Genomic DNA, 26,832 nt, shown 5'->3' on the forward strand with positions numbered 1-26,832 from the left:
AAAGTACAGCCCTTAGTAGCAGGAGGTGCAGATTTGCACCACCCCAAAGAGAGCTGGAGTAGAGCTTTTGACTCAATGGTTGCATCTGTGCTACAGAATTGAACAATTAGTAAATGTATGTGCAAGCCAGCACTAGTGCCTGTACCAATGGTGCAATGTTTAACTAACCACTCTGTTTCAGATGCAGCTTCACCCTGCACATATATACGAGTGCTGTTCTGCACCATTGTAGCTGCATTGTCACCTGGATACTTAATAATAGCCAGCACACTTCCCTGAGGTAGTGGGTCATGGGAGATTTCAAAAGGTGTCAAGGAGGAAAATTAAGGAAGAACCAGTGCCATTTCCAAGTCCTTTTCCCAGCATCACAATTACTTTTCAAAAGCTCCAGCAGAAACCCTTCTGGCTGAGCAAGAAGCAAAAGGTGAGCGTTGTTCTTGGCCTCCATTTGGCTAAGAGGACTTGGAAATGGCTCCATGTCTTGGAACCTTCTGGGACTTTCCCAGGAAATAGAATCATAGAATATAAGGGCTGGAAGGGACCTCAGGAGGTCACCTAGTTCAACCCCCTGCTCAAAGCAGGACCAATCCCCAGTTTTTTTCCCCAGATCCCCTAAATGGCCCCCTCAAGGATTAACTCACAACCCTGGGTTTAGCAGGCCAATGCTCAAACCACTGAGCTATCCCTCCCCCAACTTCTACAATTTCATGGGCTCCCACAAGGCCTTTTGAAATCTCCCGGAAGCCACTGCTTCAGGCAGCTGTGCTGGGAGCTGTGAAGAAGAACCAGAGGACAATGCAACTGACATGGCATAGACTTATGCAAGTGTTGGTGCAAGGCAAAACTTAAAAGTGCATGAATAGTGTGTACACAATACACCATTAGTACTTACCCTTATGATGTCCCATCTGTTCATTACCAATGGTCAGTTCCCTGGTGCAGATATAGTCTTAATTCGTTGTGTTCACACATAACTCTAGGCTAAGTTTGTAAGGGCAGGGGCTCTTATTCATTTGGCATAAATGTACAGCATTGTGTACATTTATGACATGCACTTGATACCAAATACATGTGGCATGAAAAATGAGTTATTTTCTTTGGTCTTCCCCTCCCCAGATCATTATAGTGACAGTTACACTTGAGTTACTGCCTGTGATGATAATCTAATTAAAAGTATCACATTTAACCAAAATTCAGCCGTGGTATAAAAGGATGCAGTTCCCATAAAAGCCATTTATGCCAGGGCTGAATTTGGCCCAGTGACTTTTCCTACACTAAGTGCATGCAGATGTAAGAACTCTTGCACATAAACTGAAGTAAGTATCTAGAGTTTCTAGTCTGAATGATACTCATCTCTTAACGCATATATTTTAACATATGGGTGATGGAGAAACATCAAAAGTCCAATTGCCAGATTCTGAGGTGGTGTAAGTCAGCATTACTTCACCGAAAATAATGGAGCTACACTGCTTTATACCAGCTTAGGATCTGGCCCCAAGCCTTTAACAGTTTTATGGAATCTGACATGGTATTATACTGCGGGGTGACAAACTTATTAGCAGTCAAAAAAATGTTACCTTCTTCACTTGTCCGCAAAATGTTTCTGGCAGGGAAGCAGTTGGTTGCATAACTGTTTCCATTGCCCAGTTTATACAACTTTGTTGTAGCCATCTTGTCTGCAGAGTTACTAAGAAGATCAAGGCACAAATAAACCAGTTTACTCTTTCACTGGTACTTTTACTATCACAGCTAATAATATTACTCAAAGCACTGTACAAAGATTAGCTAGTAAATCCGCAAAACAATCCTGTGAGTGTACATGGTAGGCATTCCCAACTTTTATATACAAGAGTAAACTGAGATGGAGAGATTACAGCCAAAATTTTCAAACTTGAGTTCCCAAATATAGGCAGCTAAATCCATCTTTAAAATATCAGAATGTGTTTGCTTGAGTCAATATAGAATATGACTACGATTATTTTTCTGCTTTAACCCTCATCCTCCATTTTCTTACCCCTTTCAGAGAATCACAGAATCTCAGGGTTGGAAGGGATCTCAGGAGGTATCTAGTCCATCCCCCTGCTCAAAGCAGGACCAGTCCCCCCACTAAATCATCCCAGCCAGGGCTTTGTCAAGCCTGACCTTAAAACCTCAAAGAAAGGAGATTCCACCAACTCCCTAGGTAACGCATTCCAGTGCTTCACCACCTCCTAGTGAAAAAGTTTTTCCTAATATCCAACCTAAACCTCCCCCCCTGCAACTTGAGACCATTACTCCTTGTTCTGTCATCTGCTACCACTGAGAACAGTCTAGCTCCATCCTCTTTGGAACCCCCTTTCAGAGAGTTGAAAGCAGCTATCGAATCCCCCCTCATTCTTCTCTTCCACAGACTAAACAATCCCAGTTCCGTCAGCCTCTCCTCATAAGTCATTTGTTCCAGTCTCCTAATCATTTTTGTTGCCCTCCGCTAGATGCTTTCCAATTTCTCCATATTGTTCTTGTAGTGTGGGACCCAACACGGGACACAGTACTCAGATGAGGCCTCACCAATGTCAAATAGAGGGGAACGATCGCATCCTTCCATCTGCTGGCAATGCCCCTACTTATACACCCCAAAATGCCATTGGGCTTCTTGGCAACGACACACTGTTGACTCATATCCAGCTTCTCGTCCACTCTAACCCCTAGGTCTTTTTCTGCAGAACTGCTGCCTAGCCATTCGGTCCCTAGTCTGTAGTGGTGCATGGGATTCTTCCAGCCTAAATGCAGGACTCTGCACTTGTCCTTGTTGAATCTCATCAGACTTCTTTTGACCCAATCCTCAAATTTGTCTAGGTCCCTCTGTATCCTATCACTACCCTCCAGCATATCTACCACTCCTCCCAGTTTAGTGTCATCTGCAAACTTTGCTGAGGGTGCAATCCACGCCATCCTCCAGATCATTAATGATCATTAATGATTAATCATTAATCATTTCCTTTGTTATCTTCATGTTCTGAGGCCAAATCACACAGGCCAACGTTTCAAAACCTGGGCGTCAAATATTAAGCACCTAAATAAATGATTTGATGGAGGAATGATGATGGTTAGTGTGGCGTTGGCATGACAGGGTAAAGTGGTGAGGTGGTGGCACTGGTTACCAATGGAGGACGCAAGGAAGTGGTGAGGTTGGCATCTGGTTGATGTGGAAGTGCCAACACGGGACGTGGTGCGAAGCAGTCAGCACGTGGTTGGTGTTGGGGTGCCATTGGGGGACAAGGCATGAAGGAGTTGGCATGGGTCACCAGTGGACAGATGTGGCACGATGGGGTTGGTGTGGGCTACCAAAGGGGGATGTGGCATGATGGAGTTGGCGCATGGTTGGTTTGGGATACTGACAGGGAACACAGAGCAACAGGATCGGCATGTTGTTGGCATGGGGTACCAGTGGGGGACATGACACGGTGGAGTCGGCACAGCACAGTGGAGTCGGGGAGTGTTTGGCATGGGGTACCAATGGAGAACGCAGAGTAGTGGAGTCGGCTTGTGGTTGGCGTGGGGTACCAGTGGGGGAAGCGGCGCGGTGGAGTTGACACATGTTTGGCTTGGGGTATGAGTGGGGAATGCAGCGTGGGAGTATCGGCACGTGGTTGGCATGGGATACTAGTGGAGGACATGGCACAGTGAAGTTGGCACTGGGTACCAGTGGGGAACACGGCACGATAGAGTCGGCGCACGTATGGCATGGGGTACTAGTGGGGGATGCAATGCGGTAAAGTCTGCACGTGGTTGGTGTGGGGTACCAGAGAGGGACGCGGCACGTGAGTGGGATGGGATATCAGTGGGAGAGGAGGCACAGTGGAGTTGGTGCATGGTTGGTGTGGGGTACCAGTGAGGGATGTGGAGCGGGGGAATTGGCGTGCTGTTGGCGTGGGGTACGAGCGGGGGACGCGGCGCGGTGCAGTTGGCACATGTTTGGCGTGGGGTACGAGCGGGGGAGTTGGCGCGCGGTGGGCAGGGTGGGCAGGGGGTACGAGCGGGGGAGGCGGCGCGCGGTGGGCAGGGTGGGCAGGGGGTACGAGCGGGGGAGGCGGCGCGCGGTGGGCGGGGGGTACGAGCGGGGGAGTTGGCGCGCGGTGGGTACGAGCGGGGGAGGCGGCGCGCGGTGGGCGGGGGGTACGAGCGGGGGAGGCGGTGGGCGGGGGGTACGAGCGGGGGAGTTGGCGCGCGGTGGGCAGGGTGGGCGGGGGGTACGAGCGGGGGAGGCGGCGCGCGGGGGGTACGAGCGGGGGAGGCGGCGCGCGGTGGGCGGGGGGTACGAGCGGGGGAGGCGGCGCGCGGGGGGTACGAGCGGGGCAGGCGGCGCGCGGGGGGCGGGGGGTACGAGCGGGGGAGTTGGCGCGCGGCGGGCGCGCGGTAGACGGGGGGACACGAGGCAGGGGAATCGGCGCGGTGGGCGTGGGGTACCTGTGGGTGACACGGTGCGGGGGGAATTGGTGCACTGTTGGCGTCGGGTACCCGCGGGGGTTGCGGCCTGACGTAGCTGGGAGTCCCCAAGGGGGTGAGGCGTTGGAGCCAAGGTAAAATCATAGAGTTCTTGGTCCTCCATTTCCTGGAGAGGCCTTTAGCCTAACTCCCGGTGAGACGCTGCGCGGGGCCCCTCTCACCCCATGTCTCCCCTGTGGGTGCTGCTGGTACCTGTGCTTCCCTCGCCATCGTCCTGGGGAGCGTCAGCCCCTGGCGGAGTCTCCGCGCGCCGGCTGCCGGGGCCGCAAGGCAGCCGCCATGTTGTCTCCTCCCCGTTCAGTCCCCATAGCAACAGGGAGGCTCCCGAGGGCTCGAACGCCTCGGGCCACGCAAAAAACTACGAATCCCGGGGTGCCCTGGGGCGGGCGCTTCCGGCCACGTGCCGCAAGCGGCGGAAGCTGTGATTTTGTTTGGAGGCGGACGTGCTAGAAATCCCGTCAGCCCCCGCGCGGCGGCTCTGCGCAGCCAATCGCCGGCGCACAGGTCGCCCAGAGCCGCGGGGTGGAGGGAGGCGAGAAGATGGCGGCGAAGGGCGGCAAGAACGGGCTGCTGGAGAAGGTAGCGGGCTGGGGGCGCCCCGCGGCTGGGGCCATGGGCCTTTGGCTCAGGCGCTGCGGCCCGGGGCTAGGCCCCTCCCCTCGGGGGGCCCTCTGTGCGCATGGGCGGGGGGCACCCGGGACTGATCCCTGCCCCCCCTTCCCCAGAGTCGCCTCCTCTCCCCCCCCTCCCGGTGTCCCCCTCACTGGGCGCGGGCTGGACCCCGCCCCACAGAGCCGCCTCCTCTTCCCCTCCCCCCCAGCATCCCCCTCACTGGGCGCGGGCTGCTCCCCGCCCCACAGAGCCGCCTCCTCTTCTTCCCCTCCCCCCCAGCATCCCCCTCACTGGGCGCGGGCTGCTCCCCGCCCCACAGAGCCGCCTCCTCTTCTTCCCCTCCCCCCCAGCATCCCCCTCACTGGGCGCGGGCTGCTCCCCTTCCCCAGAGTCGCCTCCTCTCCCCCCCCTCCCGGTGTCCCCCTCACTGGGCGCGGGCTGGACCCCGCCCCACAGAGCCGCCTCCTCTTCCCCTCCCCCCCAGCATCCCCCTCACTGGGCGCGGGCTGCTCCCCGCCCCACAGAGCCGCCTCCTCTTCTTCCCCTCCCCCCCAGCATCCCCCTCACTGGGCGCGGGCTGCTCCCCTTCCCCAGAGTCGCCTCCTCTCCCCCCCCTCCCGGTGTCCCCCTCACTGGGCGCGGGCTGCTCCCCGCCCCACAGAGCCGCCTCCTCTTCCCCTCCCCCCCAGCATCCCCCTCACTGGGCGCGGGCTGGTCCCCGCCCCACAGAGCCGCCTCCTCTTCCCCTCCCCCCAGCATCCCCCTCACTGGGCGCAGGCTGCTCCCCGCCCCACAGAGCCGCTTCCTCTGCTCCCCCCGCCCGGTGTCCCTCTCACTGGACGCGGGCTGGTCCCCGCCCCACAGAGCTGCCTCCTCTTCCCCTCCCCCCCAGCATCCCCCTCACTGGGCGCGGGCTGCTCCCCGCCCCACAGAGCCGCTTCCTCTGCTCCCCCCGCCCGGTGTCCCTCTCACTGGACGCGGGCTGGTCCCCGCCCCACAGAGCTGCCTCCTCTTCCCCTCCCCCCCTGCATCCCCCTCACTGGGCGCGGGCTGCTCCCCGCCCCACAGAGCCGCCTCCTCTTCTTCCCCTCCCCCCAGCATCCCCCTCACTGGGCGCGGGCTGCTCCCCGCCCCACAGAGCCGCCTCCTCTCCCCCCCCCCCGCCCGGTGTCCCCCTCACTGGGCGTGGGCTGCTCCCTGTCCCCCCAGAGGCGCCTCCTCTTCTCTTAACCCCCCCACCGCATTGCCCTCACTGGGTACAGGCCCCTCCCCTCGGGGGGCCCTCTGTGGGCATGGGTGGGGGTCACCCAGGACTCATCTCTGACCCCCCACAAGCCACCTCCTCTTTCCCCCTGCCCCCTGGTTATCCCCCTCACTGGGTACAGGCTGCCCCCCGCCCCACAGAGCTGCCTCCTCTGTCCCCCCAGGAATTCCCCTCACTGGGTGGAGGCTGCTCCCTGTCCCACATCCGCCCCCGGCCAGCCATCTCCTGTGCGCCCCCGGGGGTCACTCTCACTGGGCACAGGCTATCCTTGCACACTCTCTCCCTTTTGAACCCTGATGTGGGGGCCCCTTAAGCATTATCTCCAGAAGACCTGGTACAGGGGCACAGGCATCCATCTAGGGCTGGTGCTGTGACCGTCAGCACAGGAGTCCTGGCACCATACCCCCCAAAAGAGCATCCCTCACACCCTTTGTATCTGAGTGTTGAGGGACCTCTACATGGTTCCCTACCCATGAGTATTGAAGCAGGGCTTTTTGAACCCATATGTGCTCCCCTTTCTCCACTCTGAATATAGGAGGGGAACTCTTTGGTCCCATAAGGCTTCCTCACCTATGTACATTGAAATGGTGCTCTTGGCGTGTATGTACCACGTGTGAGCATCAAAACAGGGCTCTTGGTGCAAGCAAGCCCTCTGCTGCCAATATCACATTTTGCAATTAATGTGCTCCTCTTCAGGCACTCCTTAGTACACAACCCTGCTTCATGGAGCATTTTGCTATTGGAATCTACTCAGCACAGATGTGTGGTTCTGTAAATGCACATTTGAAATAATGGACAGCTGTAATTGGTCCCTCTGCTTTGTTCCTTTTCAATGTTGTCTCTTTGCCTGGCATGCGCAGCATATGATAGGAAGTAAAATGCAGAAGTAATGAAACAAAGGAAAGTAAGGCCAGGTCTACGCTAAGAGCATATTGCTGGTACAGCTATACAAGATCAGCAAAGCACTCTTAGTATGACTTCAGCTTATGTCAGTATTCCTTATTCCAAATGCACACCACCACCACCTTACACTGAGCAAAATAAGCTCTGCTGGCAAAAGTGTGAGTTTTGCTGGTATAAGCTGTGCCCACATTAGGGGCTTTTACTGACACAGTTTTGTCAATTACAGATTGTACTTCATTGTACTCCTGACAGTCATAGCTATACCGGGAAAAGTTTGTAGTGTAGATCTGGCTTAATGCCTATGGTTATTAATATGAAGTGAGTTTGGTAATCTCAGCCCAGTTTTGAAGGGCCAGGTGTTTTCATCTTTATTTCTCCCTTTCTCTGCACCAGCCTTGACTTTGGCCTGGAATGGGACAATCAAGTTTGAGATCAAGATATACTGTAGGCAGTAGATTTTTAGAGCTGCACTCATCTCTTAAAAACACTTGCGTTAACTGTTGCCATAAACAATTGGTTTTTTTTTTTAAATTAAATACTTCCAGGTTTCTTGCTGCAAGCAAATGCGTTTAATTTTCGGATTTCAAATGGCAGCAGTTTGTGGTTTTAGTGTGATGCCTTTTGGAAGTATCCTCATTATTTTCAATTTGCTTGGTAAGCCTTTAATTGTGGTTATGTAAAGTGCAAACAAAGCAAATGTGTGCTGGGGAATATAAATATCTTTATTTTCTGAAATGGCAGCTGTCCAGTTGGTGCAGAAACTGAGTCATTCAGTAACAGTGCATTGAATCTGTTGGAAACCCTAACTATAATCTGATGTATTCTCCTCAGGATTTCTGTTTGCATGCATGCACACACTCTTCTTACTTGAGAGCTTTTCTTTCTCACCCATGTTGATTCTTTCTGCAATACTTTGGATGGCTTTAATGAAACCTGATGATCTCAGGGAGCAGAACAGTTGGGGCACATGTTGGTGAAATGATATCTGGAGAACTGCTGGTGTCTGAATATCTTTGGTTACAAGGGTTTGTATTCAGCTTTACAGAAGAGCTAAGACTAAGGTCAGGAGGTATGCCATGGCAAGGCACAAATATTTAGTACACTTCTAGTGTTTTATATATATACTGTCAGGTAGAACTTTTCTGGGTACTATGCATACTGACTACTCCATACTGTCTTGCTCCATTAGTAGGGCTTGCAGTTCGTCTTTGACCATAAGATAGATCAGGTGCAGCCCTTTTGATTTTGATAGGTACAACCTGACAGACAACTGACTTTCTAGTTGAGTTGAAATAGATTTATTACAACCATAGTCTACGTAGGCTGCTGACTTGTTCCTCTTGGCTACTAACCTCATGTGGAGGAGAGGGTGCCAACCATCCTTAAACATGCAGATGTTCGCTTCATCCTCAAGGTCTGAAACCCTCTCTTTTGGTGTTGTAGTGTAAGATGGGAATCAATTAGTAGTGATGACAGGGATTTAACATGTACTGTCTTTTGAGGGCTGATCTGAGCTCCCCTGTTGCTCCATGTAATAGAGGCCCAATTGGTGAAATTATTTGCAAATATAAGATAGAGTATCATTTATGCCCCTTGCTTGTTGAGGAGACTTGCTTCCAGGCAGAGAGGTAGTTTAAGAACTTGGGTGTCACTTTCAGTCCTTGTCATACAAGGCTGTGGGTTGGATATAGTATACAAGTGGGTTTTACTGGAGCAACTTGTGCAGACTATATCCTTGCTTATCCTCAGATGACCTTGCCAGATATCTGCTTATTTATGTCTACAGCACCCCAACATGTGCTTCTAGAAATATGTGAAAAGACAAATTCACTCTCCTAAAAATGCCACGGTCTAATAAAATGAGAATGACAGGGTGAAAGGGGTGAGGAAAGACCAACGTAAAGATCATGCAATGACTTGTGAACATGTTGAATTCCTTCTATAATGGTATGGGGTTGGGTTGGGGGGGGGGTGCAGGGTTTTGGTTTGTGTTAACTTGCTGAGATGCAGAAGTGAGCTTTAAGGAGGTATTAACATGGTGGTAGCTTAACAAATGAGTCTTGATGTTATTGTAAGCACATGGTTACCGGGAGGGGTGGAAGCATATAAGTACAGTAGAACCTCAGAGTTACAAACACTAGAGTCATGAAATGACCAGTAAACCACACACCTCATTTGGCAGCAGAAGTATGCAATCAGGCAGCAGCAGAGACCAAAAAAGAAAGCAAGTACAGTACAGTACTGTGTTAAATGTCCACTACTAAAAAATAAAGGGAAAGAAGCATTTTTCTTCATAGTAAAGTTTCATAGCTGTGTTAAGTCAATGTTTAGTTGTAAACTTTAGAAAGAATAAACATAAAGTTTTATTCAGTTATGAACAACCTCCATTCCCAAGGTGTTTGTAACTCTGAGATTCTACTGTACTTAGCCTCTAGAAGAGATTACCTGTCAGCAGGGCTTCTCTATTGCAATATCTCTATCCCTGAACAAGCTGCTGTGCATTTTCTAGGGTTGGCATGAGGGTAGCTACACTGATGCAAAAAAAAGGAAGATGGGGCAAATCCTATCACACTGGGTTGAGGCAAAATTCGTTAATGTGAGGCACTCAGTTACTAAAGCAGTGAGCGTTATCGACCAACATGTCAATAAACAAACTTTTTTAATACTGTATTTTCCACCAAATGCATCCAATGAAGTGAGCTGTAGCTCACGAAAGCTTATGCTCAAATAAATTTTAGTCTCTAAGGTGCCACAAGTACTCCTTTTCTTTTTGCGAATACAGACTAACACGGCTGCTACTCTGAAACCTTTTTTAATACAATCATTTTCATCTCCATATTTATCGTCTATCCCTAATTGCCCTATAAAGGACATCTTTGAATTCTTACACATTTCACATTTTATGAGAGGGATGACTCAACAGTAGTAACTTATTTTTGACACTTGAGTGACACACACAGCAGATCTGTAGCATAAGAAGCTGCCATTTCTACGTAATTTCTTTTTGGAACAGTAATACATTTTAAGGCTCTAATAATCAAAATACAATCACCTCTAGGCAAGTATCTTCCCACAGAACTTCCCACCCCAGTTGAGAAATGGAGCCTAGATATTCTGGTGAAGGATACATAAAAAAATGCTTGTATGCAGTCATGACATTTGAATTATTTTCTTCAAACTCCTTTTGGTTTCTATTTCTGCCAACAGATTAGGAGGGACTCGGACATGGTGTGGGGATGTAAAGCTCACTCAACATTTGGGTACCAGTCTAGTTATTAGAAAGAAACTCAGAAATCCATCCCCCTCAACCTTTTTCACTTTCCCCTCTCTGCCTCCCCCCACCCCCAACTCCAAACACACATGTTCAACTAAACCCCTGTGGATGATCTAATATGTAGGGTTGAAAAAATCTACAAATCATTGACTTGTATGCCGTTATAATCTGTGAGAAAGGGTTTTCTCAGCTATGATTCATTCTATACTAACCTTAGTATTGCTATAAAAATCGGGGTCCAGTGATCTTCCATAAGTATCTTCTATTTTAAAGTTACACAAAAACAAGGGCTATAATAACTACTGGCAAAGAGCCTGTTATTACTCTGCCTTGTAAAATCAGCTCCTGCTCCTTGCACACATGGTGAAGTTTCCTAGGCATTGAGCAATTCGTGCCTGTGCGTCTCGGAGCAGACCTGTGTGATTATTTTTCAGCGCCTGTAGAAGTAAATCAGTGCAAACATCTTATTTTAAAATAGTTTATTTTAACCAGAGAGAGAAGTGTGTTCTTCTGGCACTAAATCAGTAAATCATCTTGTCAACTTCACCTTGGAGAACTAATGCAAGTTCAGAATATCTCCTACCAGGACCTAACGTGGTCCAAGTTCTACTGAAATATCGGGCCATTTAAAATACACACAGCTCAAAGCAGTACTGCAAAGTCCTGCCAAATGAATTTAAGACAGATATTGCTATGAGTTTTATGAACTTTAGGGAGGGAGTTAACTCTTGTATTACACATGTGAAATTATACTTGGTCCATCATAAGCAATGGGGTCGCATCTCTGGGCAACAACTTGTGGAAATTTGAATGTAATAATAATACCCAATTCGTACATATCACTTTTTATCAGTAGATCTCAAAGCGCTTTATGAGAAAGTTCAGAGTCATCATCCCCATTTTACATATGGGGAAACTGAGGCACAGATAGGCTAAGTAACTTGCCCAAGGCCACTCAGCACACAAGTTGCACAGCTGAGAATAGCACCCAGGTCTCCAGAGTTCCAGTCCAGTGCTCTTTCCACCAGCTCACATTGCCAAGTGGCTAGATGGCCAGTGTATAGCTGGGTTAAAAGAGCGGGGATTATTTTTGCCCTTGTTTTCTTTAAAAATCTCTCGTTCGTCTAGGACAGGGGTTCTCAAACTTCATTGCACCACAACCTCCTTCTGACAACAAAAATTACTATACAACCGCAGGAGGGGGGACCGAAGGCTGAGTCCAGCCAAGCCCCACTGCCCTAGGTTGGGGGTGGGAGGGCAAAGCCAGAGGGCTTCAGACCTGGGTGGGGGGCCTGTAACCTGAGCCCCGCCACCCAGGGCTTAAGCCCTCAGGCTTTGGCTTCGGCCCCAGGCGGTGAGGCTTTGCGGGGAGAGGGTGAGAGAGAGAGAAAGAAAGACAGTTTTCATAGCAAATGTAAGTACTTTGGAAGATTTGTGGAAAAAGAATTAACAAATCATCCAGCATCATTAAAATTACTATCACCGATAGTAGCATCTATTGGCAAAGGCAAGCATAGAACTGAAATTACAATCACTCCATTTTAAATTGTCACTTTACGGGATCATTTCTACAGCACTGCTTATGAGACTCATCAGATTAAACCTTTTCGAAACTTGGTATATCATGGGCACAACAATAAAATCTGCTAAATCTGAGGTCTGCTTTGAAAAAAGCAAGGTTGGAAGGTCTAACATCATGCTGAATTGCATTACAAACCACTTACAGTACTGCAGCACAATTGTGTAATAGGTACTAGATTTCGTTAATCTTCGGGCAGTCGTTCATATACAAATGATACTTGCTATGGAGCACTTCCTTTGAGTGTGGTTTTGAGTTACCATTTGCTCTTCTCTTCCTGTTCAGTATAGAAACACGTGTTTTACAAATAAAATGTTTAAGCATGCCAAGTTCTTGGAAGTGACTTGATTTCTCAATTTGCATTTTAGTGGAGGATTGATGACAACAAACCAGTAAAAATTGACAAGTGGGATGGATCAGCTGTGAAAAATTCTTTGGATGATTCTGCCAAAAAGGTATATTCTGACTTACTGTGCTAGCCTCCCGATGGACCTTTTGAAATCACTGTCATGGGAGCCACAAAGTTACTTAAGTGCCTACATTTCATTTTTAGGCACTACTGTGAGGCACAAAACTCCCACTCGGCTGCTGCCTAACCCAGTAGGTGCCTAAACTCACTTGGCATCTAAGTATTTTCCTCTGGACGTCCTCACTGCAGCTTCGCTCTAGGCACCTGGGCGCCTGTTTCCTTTCGGAACATAAGCACTACTGCTTCATGATAGGTATTTGGAGGCTTATCTACCACCTCAGCCCCAGAGTGATTCACAAACCAGGAAAGACAGGTGTTTGGTCCCCTAAATCATGTGCGAGGCCCAATCCAGTTGGCACCCTCTGAGCACACCTTCCAGATCGAACTCACCCGAGGGGACCACACAAAACAGCCAGAAGCGGGAAAGATCTCCCTTATAACCTTTAGCCTCGTGTTCAAGAAGGACAAGTGCAGAGTCCTGCGCTTAGGATGGAAGAATCCCATGCACTGCTACAGACTAGGGACCGAGTGGCTAGGCAGCAGCAGTTCTGCAGAAAAGAACCTAGAGGTTACAGGGGATGAGAAGCTGGATATGAGTCAACAGTGTGCCCTTGTTGCCAAGAAGGCTAACGGCATTTTGGGCTGTATAAGTAGGAGCGTTGCCAGCAGTTTGAGGGACGTGATCATTCCCCTCTATTCAGCATTGGTGAGGCCTCATCTGGAGAACTGTGTCCAGTTTTGGGCCCCACACTACAAAAAGGATGTGGAAAAATTGGAAAGCATCCAGCAGAGAGCAACAAAAATTATTAGGGGACTGGAACACATGATTTATGAGGAGAGGCTGAGGGAACTGGGATTATTTAGTCTGCAGAAGAGAAGAATGAGGGGGGATTTGATAGCTGCTTTCAACTACATAAGAATGGCCATACTGGGTGAGACCAAAGGTCCATCCAGCCCAGTATCCTGTCTACCGACTGGCCAATGTCAGGTGCCCCAGAGGGAGTGAACCTAACAGGTAAGATCAAGTGATCTCTCTCTTGCCATCCATCTCCACCCTCTGACAAACAGAGGCTTGGGACACCGTTCCTTACTCATCCTGGCTAGCCATTAATAGACTTAGCCTCAATGAATTTATCCAGTTCTCTTTTAAACCCTGTTATAGTCCTAGCCTTCACAACCTCTTCAGGCAAGGAGTTCCACAGGTTGACACTGCACTGTGTGAAGAACAACTTCCTTTTATTTGTTTTAAACCTGCTGCCCATTAATTTCATTTGGTGGCCCCTAGTTCTTGTATTATGGGAACAAGTAAATAGCTTTTCCTTATTCACTTTCTTCACACCACTCATGATTTTATATCTCTATCATATGTCCTCTTTGTCTCCTCTTTTCCAAGCTGAAAAGTCCTATCCTCTTTATTCTCTCCTCATATGGGACCTGTTCCAAACCCCTAATCATTTTCGTTGCCTTTTCTGAACCTTTTCTAATGCCAGCATATCTTTTTTGAGATGAGGGGACTACATCTGTACCCAGTATTCACCTGAAAGGGGGTTCCAAAGAGGATGGATCTAGACTGTTCTCAGTGGCACCAGATGACAGAACGAGGAGTAATGGTCTCAAGTTGCAGTGGGGGAGGTTTAGGTTGGATATTAGGAAAAACTTTTTCACTAGGAGGGTGGTGAAGCACTGCAATGGGTTACCCAAGGAGGTAGTGGAATCTCCTTCCTTTGAGGTTTTTAAGGTCAGGCTTGACAAAGCCCTGCCTGGGATGATTTAGTTGGGGATTGGCTCTGCTTTGAGCAGGGGGTTGGGCTAGATGACCTCCTGGGGTCCCTTCCAACCCTGAAATTCTATGATGGGGTACTCACCCAGAATGTGGGGACCCCTAGTTCAAGTCACTTATTCCCCCCCCCTTTCCCTCCCAGCAGGAGAAGGGATTTGAACAGGGAGCAGCCATCTCTCAGGTGAGTGCCCTAGCTACTAGGCTATGGGATATTCTGTTGTGATTTCCTCAGTGTCTCCTCCTGAAGTTGTTCCACTTGAATTCAGCAATGGAATACTTTGGTATTAATTGGGCCAGTGACCAAATTAGAATGCATCTGTAGCCTAGTAGTTATGGCACTCATCAGAGAGGTGGCAGCACCCTGTTCAAATCCCATCTTCCCCCTCAGGAGGAGGAATGATGTGATCCAGGAGTCTCTATCCTGGGGGAGTACCCTAGACACTAGACTAATGGATTGTATGGGAGGTCCTCGCCCTCCCCTCGGACATTTTGTTTTAGGCTCTGCACACAATTTAGGCCTATCTTCTCCTGGTTCGTAAATCACAAGCAGAGCTGGGCGCCTCCTGGAGCCCAGACTTGGGCGCCTATGTCTGTGAGAGGGGCAGGGCTTAGTACACAGCCCCACCCCACCCCGGTCGGCATCTCCCATAGGCTGATTTAGGTGGCTCTGCACCTAGCAGGGTGGCTTTGGCGGATTGCTTTCTTAGGCGCCTGTCTCTCCCTGTTCATTGTACAGGGAGCCTAGGGGCCTAACCCGGTTTGGGGGAGGGGAAAGGGGGACTGTTGCTCCTGTGATTTTTCTAGGTGCCCTCAGTGTTGCAACACTGAGTCCCTTCACAGATGCCACATTGGAGCCTCGCTCTGTACAGAACTCTCATGAAAGCCAATGAGAGATCTGCATGCAGACGTTTCCAGGATCCGACTCCTATTGAGTGTCTCCTCCTAGAGCTGTGAATAACTCAGAAATCACTTGCTTTCTTAGATGTTTCCAACTCAATTACCATGTCATTTTCCATTAATAAAATTGGCTAGTTAGCCTTAAAATGGTTTTTACTCATGTTAGGAAAAGTTTAAAGAACTTATGTACATTTAAAGACTATTTAAATTAGATATAAAATATATCTAAAGTTGCAACACTTTCACCATATTTATTGCTGTTTCTGTGATGCTCCTGGAGTTGAATTGGTTTTCCCCTTTCGGTTGCTTTAATTAAAATCATCTGGATTATGCAGTGAAAATTAGTGCATCTATAGAGAATTAATTTAACTCTTCTTTGGAAGCCATCTGTAAAAGTAGCCAAGTATACAATAAACTGGGCTCTTTGCTTTCCCATCAGGTTCTCCTGGAAAAGTACAAGTATGTGGAGAATTTCTGTTTGATTGATGGCCGCCTCATCATCTGCACGGTCTCCTGTCTCTTTGCCGTCGTGGCTTTGATTTGGGATTATCTGCATCCCTTTCCTGAATCTAAACCTGTTCTCGCTTTCTGCGTGGTATCATATCCTTTCCTGTGTGCTGCAGGTTTAAGATGTTTGTTTGTCTTCCCACAACAAGTTTAAAAAAAAAAATGTTTTTTAAATCCATAATTGTCTTTCCCCCTTTTAGCAGACATAGAAGTAAAACTGGTAGGCCCTGTCTGAATTTCACAGGCAGTGGGGCTTGCCAGGTTTCTATTTAAGTATTTTAACATCTAAGTCCTCTTCCATGTTGTTTTAGTGGAAGAAACTTGTATTTCTGTAAACGGACTCCTATGGCACCAGCTGCTTCCTGTGATACTACAGATCAGGTGCTGGGAGTGAAATGGCAAGCAAGAGCAATTGTCCGAGGCTGCCATCAAGGAATAACAGGTACATAAAAATTGGGAAGAGGACAGCAGTATAAATGTAAGTTACAATTAGAGAACAGTTAGTAAATCTGAAGTATTGAGTAACTTTTATCATTCAGTCTTTTTCCAGCAACATACTCTGCCATTCTGAATACTGACTTTGTTTCTGCTGTTTGGCTATAGGAGTTAGTCTCCTGAATTGTCTGCATTAACCATGTCCAGAGTGATGGCTAAAGGATGCAACATTTCTCTGTATGTACAGCAATCTCTCTGAATTGTGCAGATAGTCTCAGGGGGGCAGTGTGAGCTGGTAAATTGAGCACAAAGCTGAGAGCCAGGAGCTTTGGGCTTCTGACCCCTACTATTCCACTGACCTTCTGTGTAACCCTAGACACACGTATTATTTCCACTGCTTATTCTACCTCAGGCTTTCATGAGGCCTCCTTTAGATGTTGCCAATGAAATTTCAGTCAAGTAACTGAAAACACCATTTACTCTTTTATATTCACGCTTAATTGTCTTAATCTTTTGATTTTTTCTGTCTGACTCCTTCGTAAGTCTTGTTCAAGAGAGGTTCTGATAACTTTTTGCCCACCATTCATGTCACTTCAGGCATTGATCTGTGGTCTTGTGGTAATGGGAAGATTTCTAAGAGCTAGAGATTGACACATTATATTTTCATTTAACTTGTTCATACTAATAAAAATGTCAACCAAAAACCAAGCTCTAAATGATCTTGTTGGAAACCATTAAATCCCCAGCCGCTGTGTGGAGATGAATCATTTATTTGTATGCATTCCATTGTTCACATGTCCTATTTATTACTGTTGCATGGCTCTCGTATTCCCTTAATTTCTTTAACTTTCCCGAACTTATTTTGTGATGATGGGAATCCTGACCATCTATACCTCATACAAGGAGAAGAGCATTTTCCTGGTAGCACATCGAAAAGATCCTGCAGGGATGGACCCTGATGACATCTGGCAACTTTCCTCCAGTCTAAAAAGGTATTGTTGCTTCTAGAACCACATTTACCAAAGGACCATAATGACAGAACATCCATGCCCAGCTGAAGCCTGGGATTTGCCTACTTACTAGTTATTGAGGGGCAGGAATGTCATTTCTGCTTCCTGTTGGTTCTGCCACCTTTCTCTGTACAGATTTACTCAGAGCAGCACAGGAGCCAAATGGCTGGTGTCTGTGTTTATTTGCAGCACTGTGGCATAAGTCTTATACCAAGGGTTCTCAAAAAGAAAAGGAGTACTTGTGGCACCTTAGAGACTAACAAATTTATTAGAGCATAAGCTTTCGTGAGCTACAGCTCACTTCATCGGATGCATTTGGTGGAAAAAACAGAGGAGAGATTTATATACACACACAGAGAGAACATGAAACAATGGGTTTATCATACACACTGTAAGGAGAGTGATCACTTAAGATAAGCCATCACCAACAGCAGGGGGGGGAAGGAGGAAAACCTTTCATGGTGACAAGCAGGTAGGCTAATTCCAGCAGTTAACAAGAATATCAGAGGAACAGTGGGGGGTGGGGTGGGAGGGAGAAATACCATGGGGAAATAGTTTTACTTTGTGTAATGACTCATCCATTCCCAGTCTCTATTCAAGCCTAAGTTAATTGTATCCAGTTTGCAAATTAATTCCAATTCAGCAGTCTCTCGTTGGAGTCTGTTTTTGAAGCTTTTTTGTTGAAGTATAGCCACTCTTAGGTCTGTGATCGAGTGACCAGAGAGATTGAAGTGTTCTCCAACTGGTTTTTGAATGTTATAATTCTTGACGTCTGATTTGTGTCCATTCATTCTTTTACGTAGAGACTGTCCAGTTTGGCCAATGTACATGGCAGAGGGGCATTGCTGGCACATGATGGCATATATCACATTGGTAGATGCACAGGTGAACGAGCCTCTGATGGTGTGGCTGATGTGATTAGGCCCTATGATGGTATCCCCTGAATAGATATGTGGACAGAGTTGGCAACGGGCTTTGTTGCAAGGATAGGTTCCTGGGTTAGTGGTTCTGTTGTGTGGTGTGTGGTTGCTGGTGAGTATTTGCTTCAGATTGGGGGGCTGTCTGTAAGCAAGGACTGGTCTATCTCCCAAGATCTGAGAGAGCGATGGCTCGTCCTTCAGGATAGGTTGTAGATCCTTGATGATGCATTGGAGGGGTTTTAGTTGGGGGCTGAAGGTGATGGCTAGTGGCGTTCTGTTGTTTTCTTTGTTGGGCCTGTCCTGTAGTAGGTGACTTCTGGGTACTCTTCTGGCTCTGTCAATCTGTTTCTTCACTTCAGCAGGTGGGTACTGTAGTTGTAGGAATGCATGATAGAGATCTTGTAGGTGTTTGTCTCTGTCTGAGGGGTTGGAGCAAATGCGGTTATATCGTAGCGCTTGGCTGTAGACAATGGATCGAGTGGTATGATCTGGATGAAAGCTAGAGGCATGTAGGTAGGAATAGCGGTCAGTAGGTTTCCGATATAGGGTGGTGTTTATGTGACCATCGCTTATTAGCACCGTAGTGTCCAGGAAGTGGATCTCTTGTGTGGACTGGTCCAGGCTGAGGTTGATGGTGGGATGGAAATTGTTGAAATCATGGTGGAATTCCTCAAGAGCTTCTTTTCCATGGGTCCAGATGATGAAGATGTCATCAATGTAGCGCAAGTAGAGTAGGGGCATTAGGGAACGAGAGCTGAGGAAGCGTTGTTCTAAGTCAGCCATAAAAATGTTGGCATACTGTGGGGCCATGCGGGTACCCATCGCAGTGCCGCTGATTTGAAGGTATACATTGTCCCCAAATGTGAAATAGTTATGGGTCAGGACAAAGTCACAAAGTTCTGCCACCAGGTTAGCCGTGACAGTATCGGGGATACTGTTCCTGACGGCTTGTAGTCCATCTTTGTGTGGAATGTTGGTGTAGAGGGCTTCTACATCCATAGTGGCTAGGATGGTGTTTTTAGGAAGATCACCAATGGACTGTAGTTTCCTCAGGAAATCGGTGGTGTCTCGAAGATAGCTGGGAGTGCTGGTAACGAAGGGCCTGAGGAGGGAGTCTACATAGCCAGACAATCCTGCTGTCAGGGTGCCAATGCCTGAGATGATGGGGCGTCCAGGATTTCCAGGTTTATGGATCTTGGGTAGCAGATAGAATACCCCAGGTCCTGGCTCCAGGGGTGTGTCTGTGCGGATTTGTTCTTGTGCTTTTTCAGGGAGTTTCTTGAGCAAATGCTGTAGTTTCTTTTGGTAACTCTCAGTGGGATCAGAGGGTAATGGCTTGTAGAAAGTGGTGTTGGAGAGCTGCCTAGTAGCCTCTTGTTCATACTCTGACCTATTCATGATGACGACAGCACCTCCTTTGTCAGCCTTTTTGATTATGATGTCAGAGTTGTTTCTGAGGCTGTGGATGGCACTGTGTTCTGCATGGCTGAGGTTATGGGGTAAGCGATGCTGCTTTTCCACAATTTCAGCTCGTGCACGTCGGCGGAAGCAGTCTATGTAGAAATCCAGGCTGCTGTTTCGACCTTCAGGAGGAGTCCACCTAGAATCCTTCTTTTTGTAGTGTTGGCAGGAAGGTCTCTGTGGGTTAATATGTTGGTCAGAGGTGTGTTGGAAATATTCCTTGAGTCTGAGACGTCGAAAATAGGATTCTAGGTCACCACAGAACTGTATCATGTTCGTGGGGGTGGAGGGGCAAAAGGAGAGGCCCCGAGATAGGACAGATTCTTCCGCTGGGCTAAGAGTATAGTTGGATAGATTAACAATATTGCTGGGTGGGTTACGGGAACCATTGTTGTGGCCCCTTGTGGCATATAGTAGTTTAGATAGCTTAGTGTCCTTTTTCTTTTGTAGAGAATCAAAGTGTGTTTTGTAAATGGCTTGTCTAGTTTTTGTAAAGTCCAGCCACGAGGAAGTTTGTGTGGAAGGTTGGTTCTTTATGAGAGTATCCAGTTTTGAGAGCTCATTCTTAATCTTTCCCTGTTTGCTGTAGAGGATGTTGATCAGGTGGTTCCGCAGTTTCCTTGAGAGTGTGTGGCACAAGCTGTCAGCATAGTCTGTGTGGTATGTAGATTGTAATGGATTTTTTACCTTCAGTCCTTTCGGTATGATGTCCATCTGTTTGCATTTGGAGAGGAAGATGATGACTGTCTGTATCTGTGCGAGTTTTTTCATGAAGTTGACAGATTTCCACTCTATACGGCTAAATTCAGTGCCTTGCATAATCACAGGTTTCAGAGTAGCAGCCGTGTTAGTCTGTATTCGCAAAAAGAAAAGGAGTACTTGTGGCACCTTAGAGACTAACAAATTTATTAGAGCATAAGCTTTCGTGAGCTACAGCTCACTTCATCTACCAATGTGATATATGCCATCATGTGCCAGCAATGCCCCTCTGCCATGTACATTGGCCAAACTGGACAGTCTCTACGTAAAAGAATGAATGGACACAAATCAGACGTCAAGAATTATAACATTCAAAAACCAGTTGGAGAACACTTCAATCTCTCTGGTCACTCGATCACAGACCTAAGAGTGGCTATACTTCAACAAAAAAGCTTCAAAAACAGACTCCAACGAGAGACTGCTGAATTGGAATTAATTTGCAAACTGGATACAGTTAACTTAGGCTTGAATAGAGACTGGGAATGGATGAGTCATTACACAAAGTAAAACTATTTCCTCATGGTATTTCTCCCTCCCACCCCACCCCCCACTGTTCCTCTGATATTCTTGTTAACTGCTGGAATTAGCCTACCTGCTTGTCACCATGAAAGGTTTTCCTCCTTCCCCCCCCTGCTGTTGGTGATGGCTTATCTTAAGTGATCACTCTCCTTACAGTGTGTATGATAAACCCATTGTTTCATGTTCTCTGTGTGTGTGTGTATATAAATCTCTCCTCTGTTTTTTCCACCAAATGCATCCGATGAAGTGAGCTGTAGCTCACGAAAGCTTATGCTCTAATAAATTTGTTAGTCTCTAAGGTGCCACAAGTACTCCTTTTCTTTTTGCGAATACAGACTAACACGGCTGCTACTCTGAAACCAAGGGTTCTATATTACATCTGTGTCACGCACTGCATTGCCTCCCAGTTGGCTTCTGGGCAATATTCAAAGTGTTGGTTCTATCAAAAACTCTGAATGATCTGAGATCTGCTTCCTCAGAGCCTGTCTTTCTCCCTGTGCTCTATTGCTGTTAATACCCACATGGAATCACCACAGATATTTTCTGCTCTCTATATCAGGGTTTCTCAACCCGTTGGTAGAGCCCTATAGTGGGCGTAGTATTGACACCCTTACTTCTGCACTGCTGCTGACCGCAGCGCTACCTTCAGAGCTGGATGCCTGGCCAGCAGTCGCCACTGTTCAGCCACCCAGCTTTGAAGGCCAAATTTGAGTCAGTGGTACTGCAACCCCAAGAACCAGATCACAACTCCACGCAAACAAATTTGGTCCATCATGGGGATGGGCCAAACCTGAGTGGTGCTGCAACCCTGCAGGTTGCAATGCCTGAAGCGAAGAGCCAAGCCCAGCCAGCCTCACAGCACTGGATTTGACACTGTGGGGTGAGTGCTGAGCAGGACCCAACCTGGGGGGGGCAGGAGCCAACCGAAACCACCCCAGGGCCTCCACCTCCAGACTATTTACTGGGTCACAACAGGCCATAAACATTTACAAATGGGTCCTAAGCCCAAAAAAGATTGAGCACCACTGCTCTATATTGCTCCCTTTTAGCTTCTATATTCGTAAGTTGTTACATCCCCTTTTAGTCATTACTTAGCCAAGTTAAGTCTTTTTGCTCTTTAAGTCAACTCCTTCTGTCCTTTAGTCACTTAGGCCTGATCCTTCAGCCCTTAGAAAAGTAGACCCATTAACTCAATTTGCATGAATGCAGATTGCAGTATTGGACATCTAGTTGCTTTTATTTGAGCTCCTGTCATGATTTCTAGTTTTGAGATGGCTAAAACTTTCATGCAGTATTCAATTTTCTGTCCACTATAACTGATATATGGAACTTGATGCCACAAGATATTGGAGTCCCCAGAGTTTAGCATGATTCAAAAAAGAAACTTTTTAAATGGGGAGAGTGTTAGCTTAGATACCCTAAAATAATAAGGGTTACAAATAATAAGGGTTACAAACCCTCATGCTTCAGGCATAAACCAATCACTGACTGATGGGTTAGGAAAGAATCCTGTATCTTTAAAATATCTGGTACTGGTTGCTATAAGATACGACACCAGAAGAGATGGGACACGCATCTCTCCCTATGTGCATATATATGAATAACTGGTTGCCTCCCTGTTTGTGATTTAATTGTGCTTTCTATTCCTGGCCTGTAAAATATATTTTAATTAAAATGTAAAACAGTCAGACTTTTGGAGACGCAAGCATTTTATTAACTGAAACAATGAAAGCAGAGCAGGAAGGAAGTAGGTGGGGGAGGGAGCGGGAGCAATGTTAGTTCGCTTTTAAGGGCAGAGGAATTGCTTACACGGAATTGGTTCATGTCATTTAAAACAGGGAGGCATTACCCCAAAGTGTGGCTTCTAAAATGTGGCCCAATTAGCCTCATCTTTGACTTAAAAACACAGTTTTCCTTAAAAGATCATATAGATACATATTAAACACACACACACACGGAAGGTGGAAATCTTCCATGGCTGTTGAACTGATCTCACAGCATGAACGCTGTCATTTTCGGGAAGTCAGGTCCACTGTGACATGGAGAGATTGATCTTTACTGACATGTGAAGAAAGCACTTCATTTTGTCTGTTTGCAGACTCAGGAATGGATGGGCCTTTCTGCGTAGGTTTTTATTATCGCTATGTCATTTGAGCACCTTAACAGAAAAAGAAATTAGGTTAGTGCTAGTCACCTGGGTAGACTAGAATCTCTCCTGCAAATCCAGGACTCCTCTGTCTGAAGGAAACAAAAAACAATTTCAAGCAAAACTGCCTCTTAAATGCATATTGATGCTTACCAAAAAGCAGGGTTACAATTCATGAGCTTGCCCATTAACATCTGTGTCAGTTTCACCCTGTTAGAATTAAAATAGCAGTAAGGTCAGAGCAATCAACAGCCATGGAGAAGTTTGAATTTTACTAGTTATTTTAACTCTAATGTTAATTTGAGAAAGCGCTAACCCCAAAAAGAGCATTAAAAAAAAAATCCTTTATCGAGTTATAATTCACTGATACTGCATATTGCAGCATCTTTGTGCGTAGACAGTGGAGCATTGCATGCTGGGACCTGGGCTGTACGCCTGTGGTGAAGATGGGGGTTGCTGCGGCATGTACCACTTGTTCAAATTCGGGGTGTTCTTTTGGCTCCTAGGCTCTCAGCCTAATGTAGCCACACAGCTGTGCCAAATCTGAGTAGCCCCTTCTCTAAACTGACTCATGTTCTCTTTCTGTGTCCCTTCAAGGTTTGATGACAAATACACCCTGAAATTGACTTTCATCAGTGGGAAAACCAAACAGCTGAGAGAAGCAGAGTTCACCAAATCTATCACTAAATTCTTTGATAACAATGGAACATTAGTCATGGAGGCCTACGAACCGGAAATCTCCAAGCTTCATGACAGTTTGGCTACGGAAAGAAAAACAAAATAACGATTCCAATGGCCATCTTCCTGCGTGGATCATGCTAAATTAATACCAATAAATAAAGTGAAATAGCAAAGAATGTTATTTGCCTCTGTTTTTGTCCTGAAATCCTATTTAATTCTGGATAAAGCAGGATTTTTAAACTTGGATCTGAAATCTTGAAGCTAATGCAGTCGGATTAAAGCTATAGACGGTCTTGATCTGAGTGGTTGCAGTGTTTAACCTGCCTTTCAGGTTGCTCTGTCACTTTTGAGATGATGTTGGATGACATTTAACCTATCAAAGACCTTTAGGAGGGAGGTTTTTGCTCAGTGCTGTATTGACTTCCTCCTTTTTACCTTAGTGCTTTATAGTATGTAGATCTGTGCCATGCAGTGTTTGGGGGATTTTAGCATTCACATTTTGCTGACTTCATTTTATCCTTTTCTTAGTGAACCTTTATGCTAGGAATTCAGGACAAAACCTTTATGTAAAACAACTCTGTCCATTCACAAACAAGTGTTTTCTTTATTTTTATATTTATCTGATTTGGGAGTGGGTGGGATCAATTTTATATCAAATCCTTTTATCTGTTGGAAGGGAAAAATAACGAGACTGCAAATATGCTACTTCTGTATGTTAGAGCACGAAATTGATTGACAAGGTGAAAAAATAAAAGCAATGGCATTTTTAGAACTGTAAATGTCCTTCATGTTTGTCCAAATGGCATATTTCGTATTGAGATTCTGTTCAGTTGTGTTCCTGATATAAACTGTCATTTTTCTAAATGATTTTTTTTTTCAATAAAAGGAAAGAACAGATGTGAAAACAGTGTTGCAATCTTCATGGGGGAGAGATTAACGGAGCCCAGTCATCTTAAAATCACATTCCTGTCTAGAAAACCATGGTACCCACTACCATGTTACATACATACCTGAGACCACTAACACTGAAGAGTTAGACCCAGATCCCCAAAGGAATTTATGTGCTTATAGCCGTTCCCTTGCCATTTTGTGTGGAGTTAAGTGCACCACTACTGTTCTTGCTAGAAAATGCTTAGGCACCTGCGTCCAGAAGAGGGGTTTCCATCTGTGAATTACAAGCACAGATAGGTACCTCCATCCATCTCGGACATAGGTTCCTAACTCTTGAGAGGGGTGAAACTTAGGACACACCCCTCTCATCAGTGTCTGCTATTGGTTAGTTTAGAAGACAACCCACCTAGTGTGCTGGCTTTTGTGGGTCTCATTCTCAGGGCCGAAACTCTCCCCATGCATAGCCTAGGCATCCAAGCCAAGGTCTGTGAATGTCCCTGTCCCTTTGTGGATCTGGGCCTTTGACTCCCTTCAGTTTGTGCATTTGACAGCACTTTCTCAGGAGTCCATTTCACTGTTTCTTGGAGACTTCAAGGCAGAAACTGCCCAACTGAAAAGACCTTTATAACCATCAGCAGAGGAGTAAAAGTACTCTTCGTCTTACAATGATTTGGAAAAAAAAAAAAAATCAGTTTCAAAACAATTAAGTTGTCACCCTTTAAAGACAATGGGCTAAGACAGCCCATCTTGTCTTTCAAAACGAGTTGTCCTTGCTGTGATGTCATTTGATTGGAAGGAACTTTGCTTTCTTCATGTTAAAAAGTGAGATTACATGACCTATTTGTATTGTGCTTATTTGCATTGCCTCCAGGGTCCAGTCAAGGATCAGGAGTGCACAGTGGTAGATGCTGTACAAAAAACAGAACAAAAAGATGGGCCTGACTCTGGAGAACTTACAAATTTTGTCACCGTCTTTGTTGAATAATATATAAAAGGTGAAGCAATGGAACGTGCTGGAAGTAGTGGAGAACAGCTTGTTCCTGTTCTGAGGCATGAAGAGAGGTTAGCAGTGCAGGGGACTGCTGTGGGGACCAGTGTCATGTAGGGAGAAATTTTCACAAGCACTGGGCCTTGGCCAAAGTAATGGCAGCCTCCTTTAATGAGAGCTGTGATTGGCCAAGCCTGAGCGCTCTTGAAACCTCCCACCCTGGCTTCTTATTTTTTTGAGAGGAGGAAGTAGATGAGAAGCGACTGTGTTTGCTCAGGATGCTCTCTGAATTGAATGAGAATTGGAGGATGGTGAGGAACTCCTGAGAGCAGCCATTCCTACACCCGCTGTGCCCTCTTGCCAGGTGCAGCTCAGCTACAGGAAGAGCATGAATGTGACAACATTCGTCTAAATACCTTGTACATTGGAGGGCTCTGTGTCTCTGGAACCTCTGAGGAAACCACATCCATCTGTTTTAGACAGAATAATGAAATTGAGAAATCAGCTCTCATAGCCTAGCCTCCAGTTGTAGGTTTGTTTACTGCAGCTGGTTCCTTCCAGAAGGGGTTTTACAGGGATAGGAATCACCGGAGAGGGATATAAAATCAAACTTCAGACCTTGTTATAGGGCTCCCTGTCTAAGCGCGGTGCATGGAAACCAAGCACATAGTGACAAATGCTCTTCCCCTACCCCTCCTGCTGTTGGGTCCCAGTGACCTTGCTCCATTCATGCTTAGCATGGTTGCAATTCACTCACCACTGACTCAGTTTATCATCATTGTGATAGCCCCTGCCAAGCCAGTAGTAGCCTGGCAGTGCCATGCTGTTCTCTGCAGGTCATCAGCCCGCTAGGCTCGGCAATCACCTAAGGAAGCAGCAGGCTAATGAGGCATATGTCTGAACTGCAGAGAAAAACCTGGGGGCTCTGAGTCTTGGAGCCCAGGTCAACTGACTCAGGGTCAGAGGGCTTTAGCTGCAGGTCTAAAAATAGCAGTGTAGACATTCCCGCTCCAGCTGGAGCCCAGGCTCTGAAACTCAACAAGGTGGGAGGCCAAACTTCTAAGGAGGAGTACAAAAAAGCAGCACAGAAAGGTTAAGGCACAAAATGAGTTACACCTAGCAAGGGATGTAAAAGGCAATAAGAAGAGGTTCTTCAAATACATTAGGAGAAAGATAGATCGGTCTTCTACTTAGGGGAGGAGGAGAGCTAATAGCTGATGACACCAAGAAGGCTGAGGTGTTTAATGCCTAT

The 26,832-nt window shown here is 46.8% G+C and overlaps 2 protein-coding genes across 4 annotated transcripts in view; one reads left to right on the forward strand and one right to left on the reverse strand.

Moving 5' to 3' along the window:
- XRRA1 (X-ray radiation resistance associated 1) overlaps positions 1 to 4,880 on the reverse strand; it is a 56,688-nt gene extending 51,808 nt beyond the window's left edge. For 2 of the 3 annotated variants that reach the window (XR_005293682.2, XM_038406976.2), the window contains exons 1-2: positions 4,678 to 4,828; positions 1,578 to 1,687 (exon numbers count right to left, since the gene is read on the reverse strand). Coding sequence is in view for 2 of the 3 variants with exons in the window: in XM_038406976.2 (XP_038262904.1) it covers positions 1,578 to 1,671 (94 nt within the window). In the remaining variant the exon portion in view is untranslated. Of the gene's footprint in view, positions 1 to 1,577; positions 1,688 to 4,677 lie in introns of all 3 variants that reach the window. The other variant, XM_038406989.2, reaches the window with a different exon arrangement.
- Positions 4,881 to 4,912: 32 nt separating this feature from the next.
- SPCS2 (signal peptidase complex subunit 2) lies at positions 4,913 to 24,606 on the forward strand. Its single transcript, XM_038407070.2, has 5 exons — positions 4,913 to 5,064; positions 12,486 to 12,572; positions 15,703 to 15,863; positions 17,063 to 17,197; positions 23,618 to 24,606. Exons 1-5 carry the CDS (start codon positions 5,026 to 5,028, stop codon positions 23,802 to 23,804), a joined length of 609 nt encoding a protein of 202 aa, XP_038262998.1. The 5' UTR covers positions 4,913 to 5,025; the 3' UTR covers positions 23,805 to 24,606.
- The last annotated feature ends 2,226 nt before the right edge of the window (positions 24,607 to 26,832 follow it).

This window comes from Dermochelys coriacea, chromosome 1, assembly GCF_009764565.3.
Source record: "Dermochelys coriacea isolate rDerCor1 chromosome 1, rDerCor1.pri.v4, whole genome shotgun sequence".
NCBI classification, from domain to species: domain Eukaryota; kingdom Metazoa; phylum Chordata; order Testudines; family Dermochelyidae; genus Dermochelys; species Dermochelys coriacea.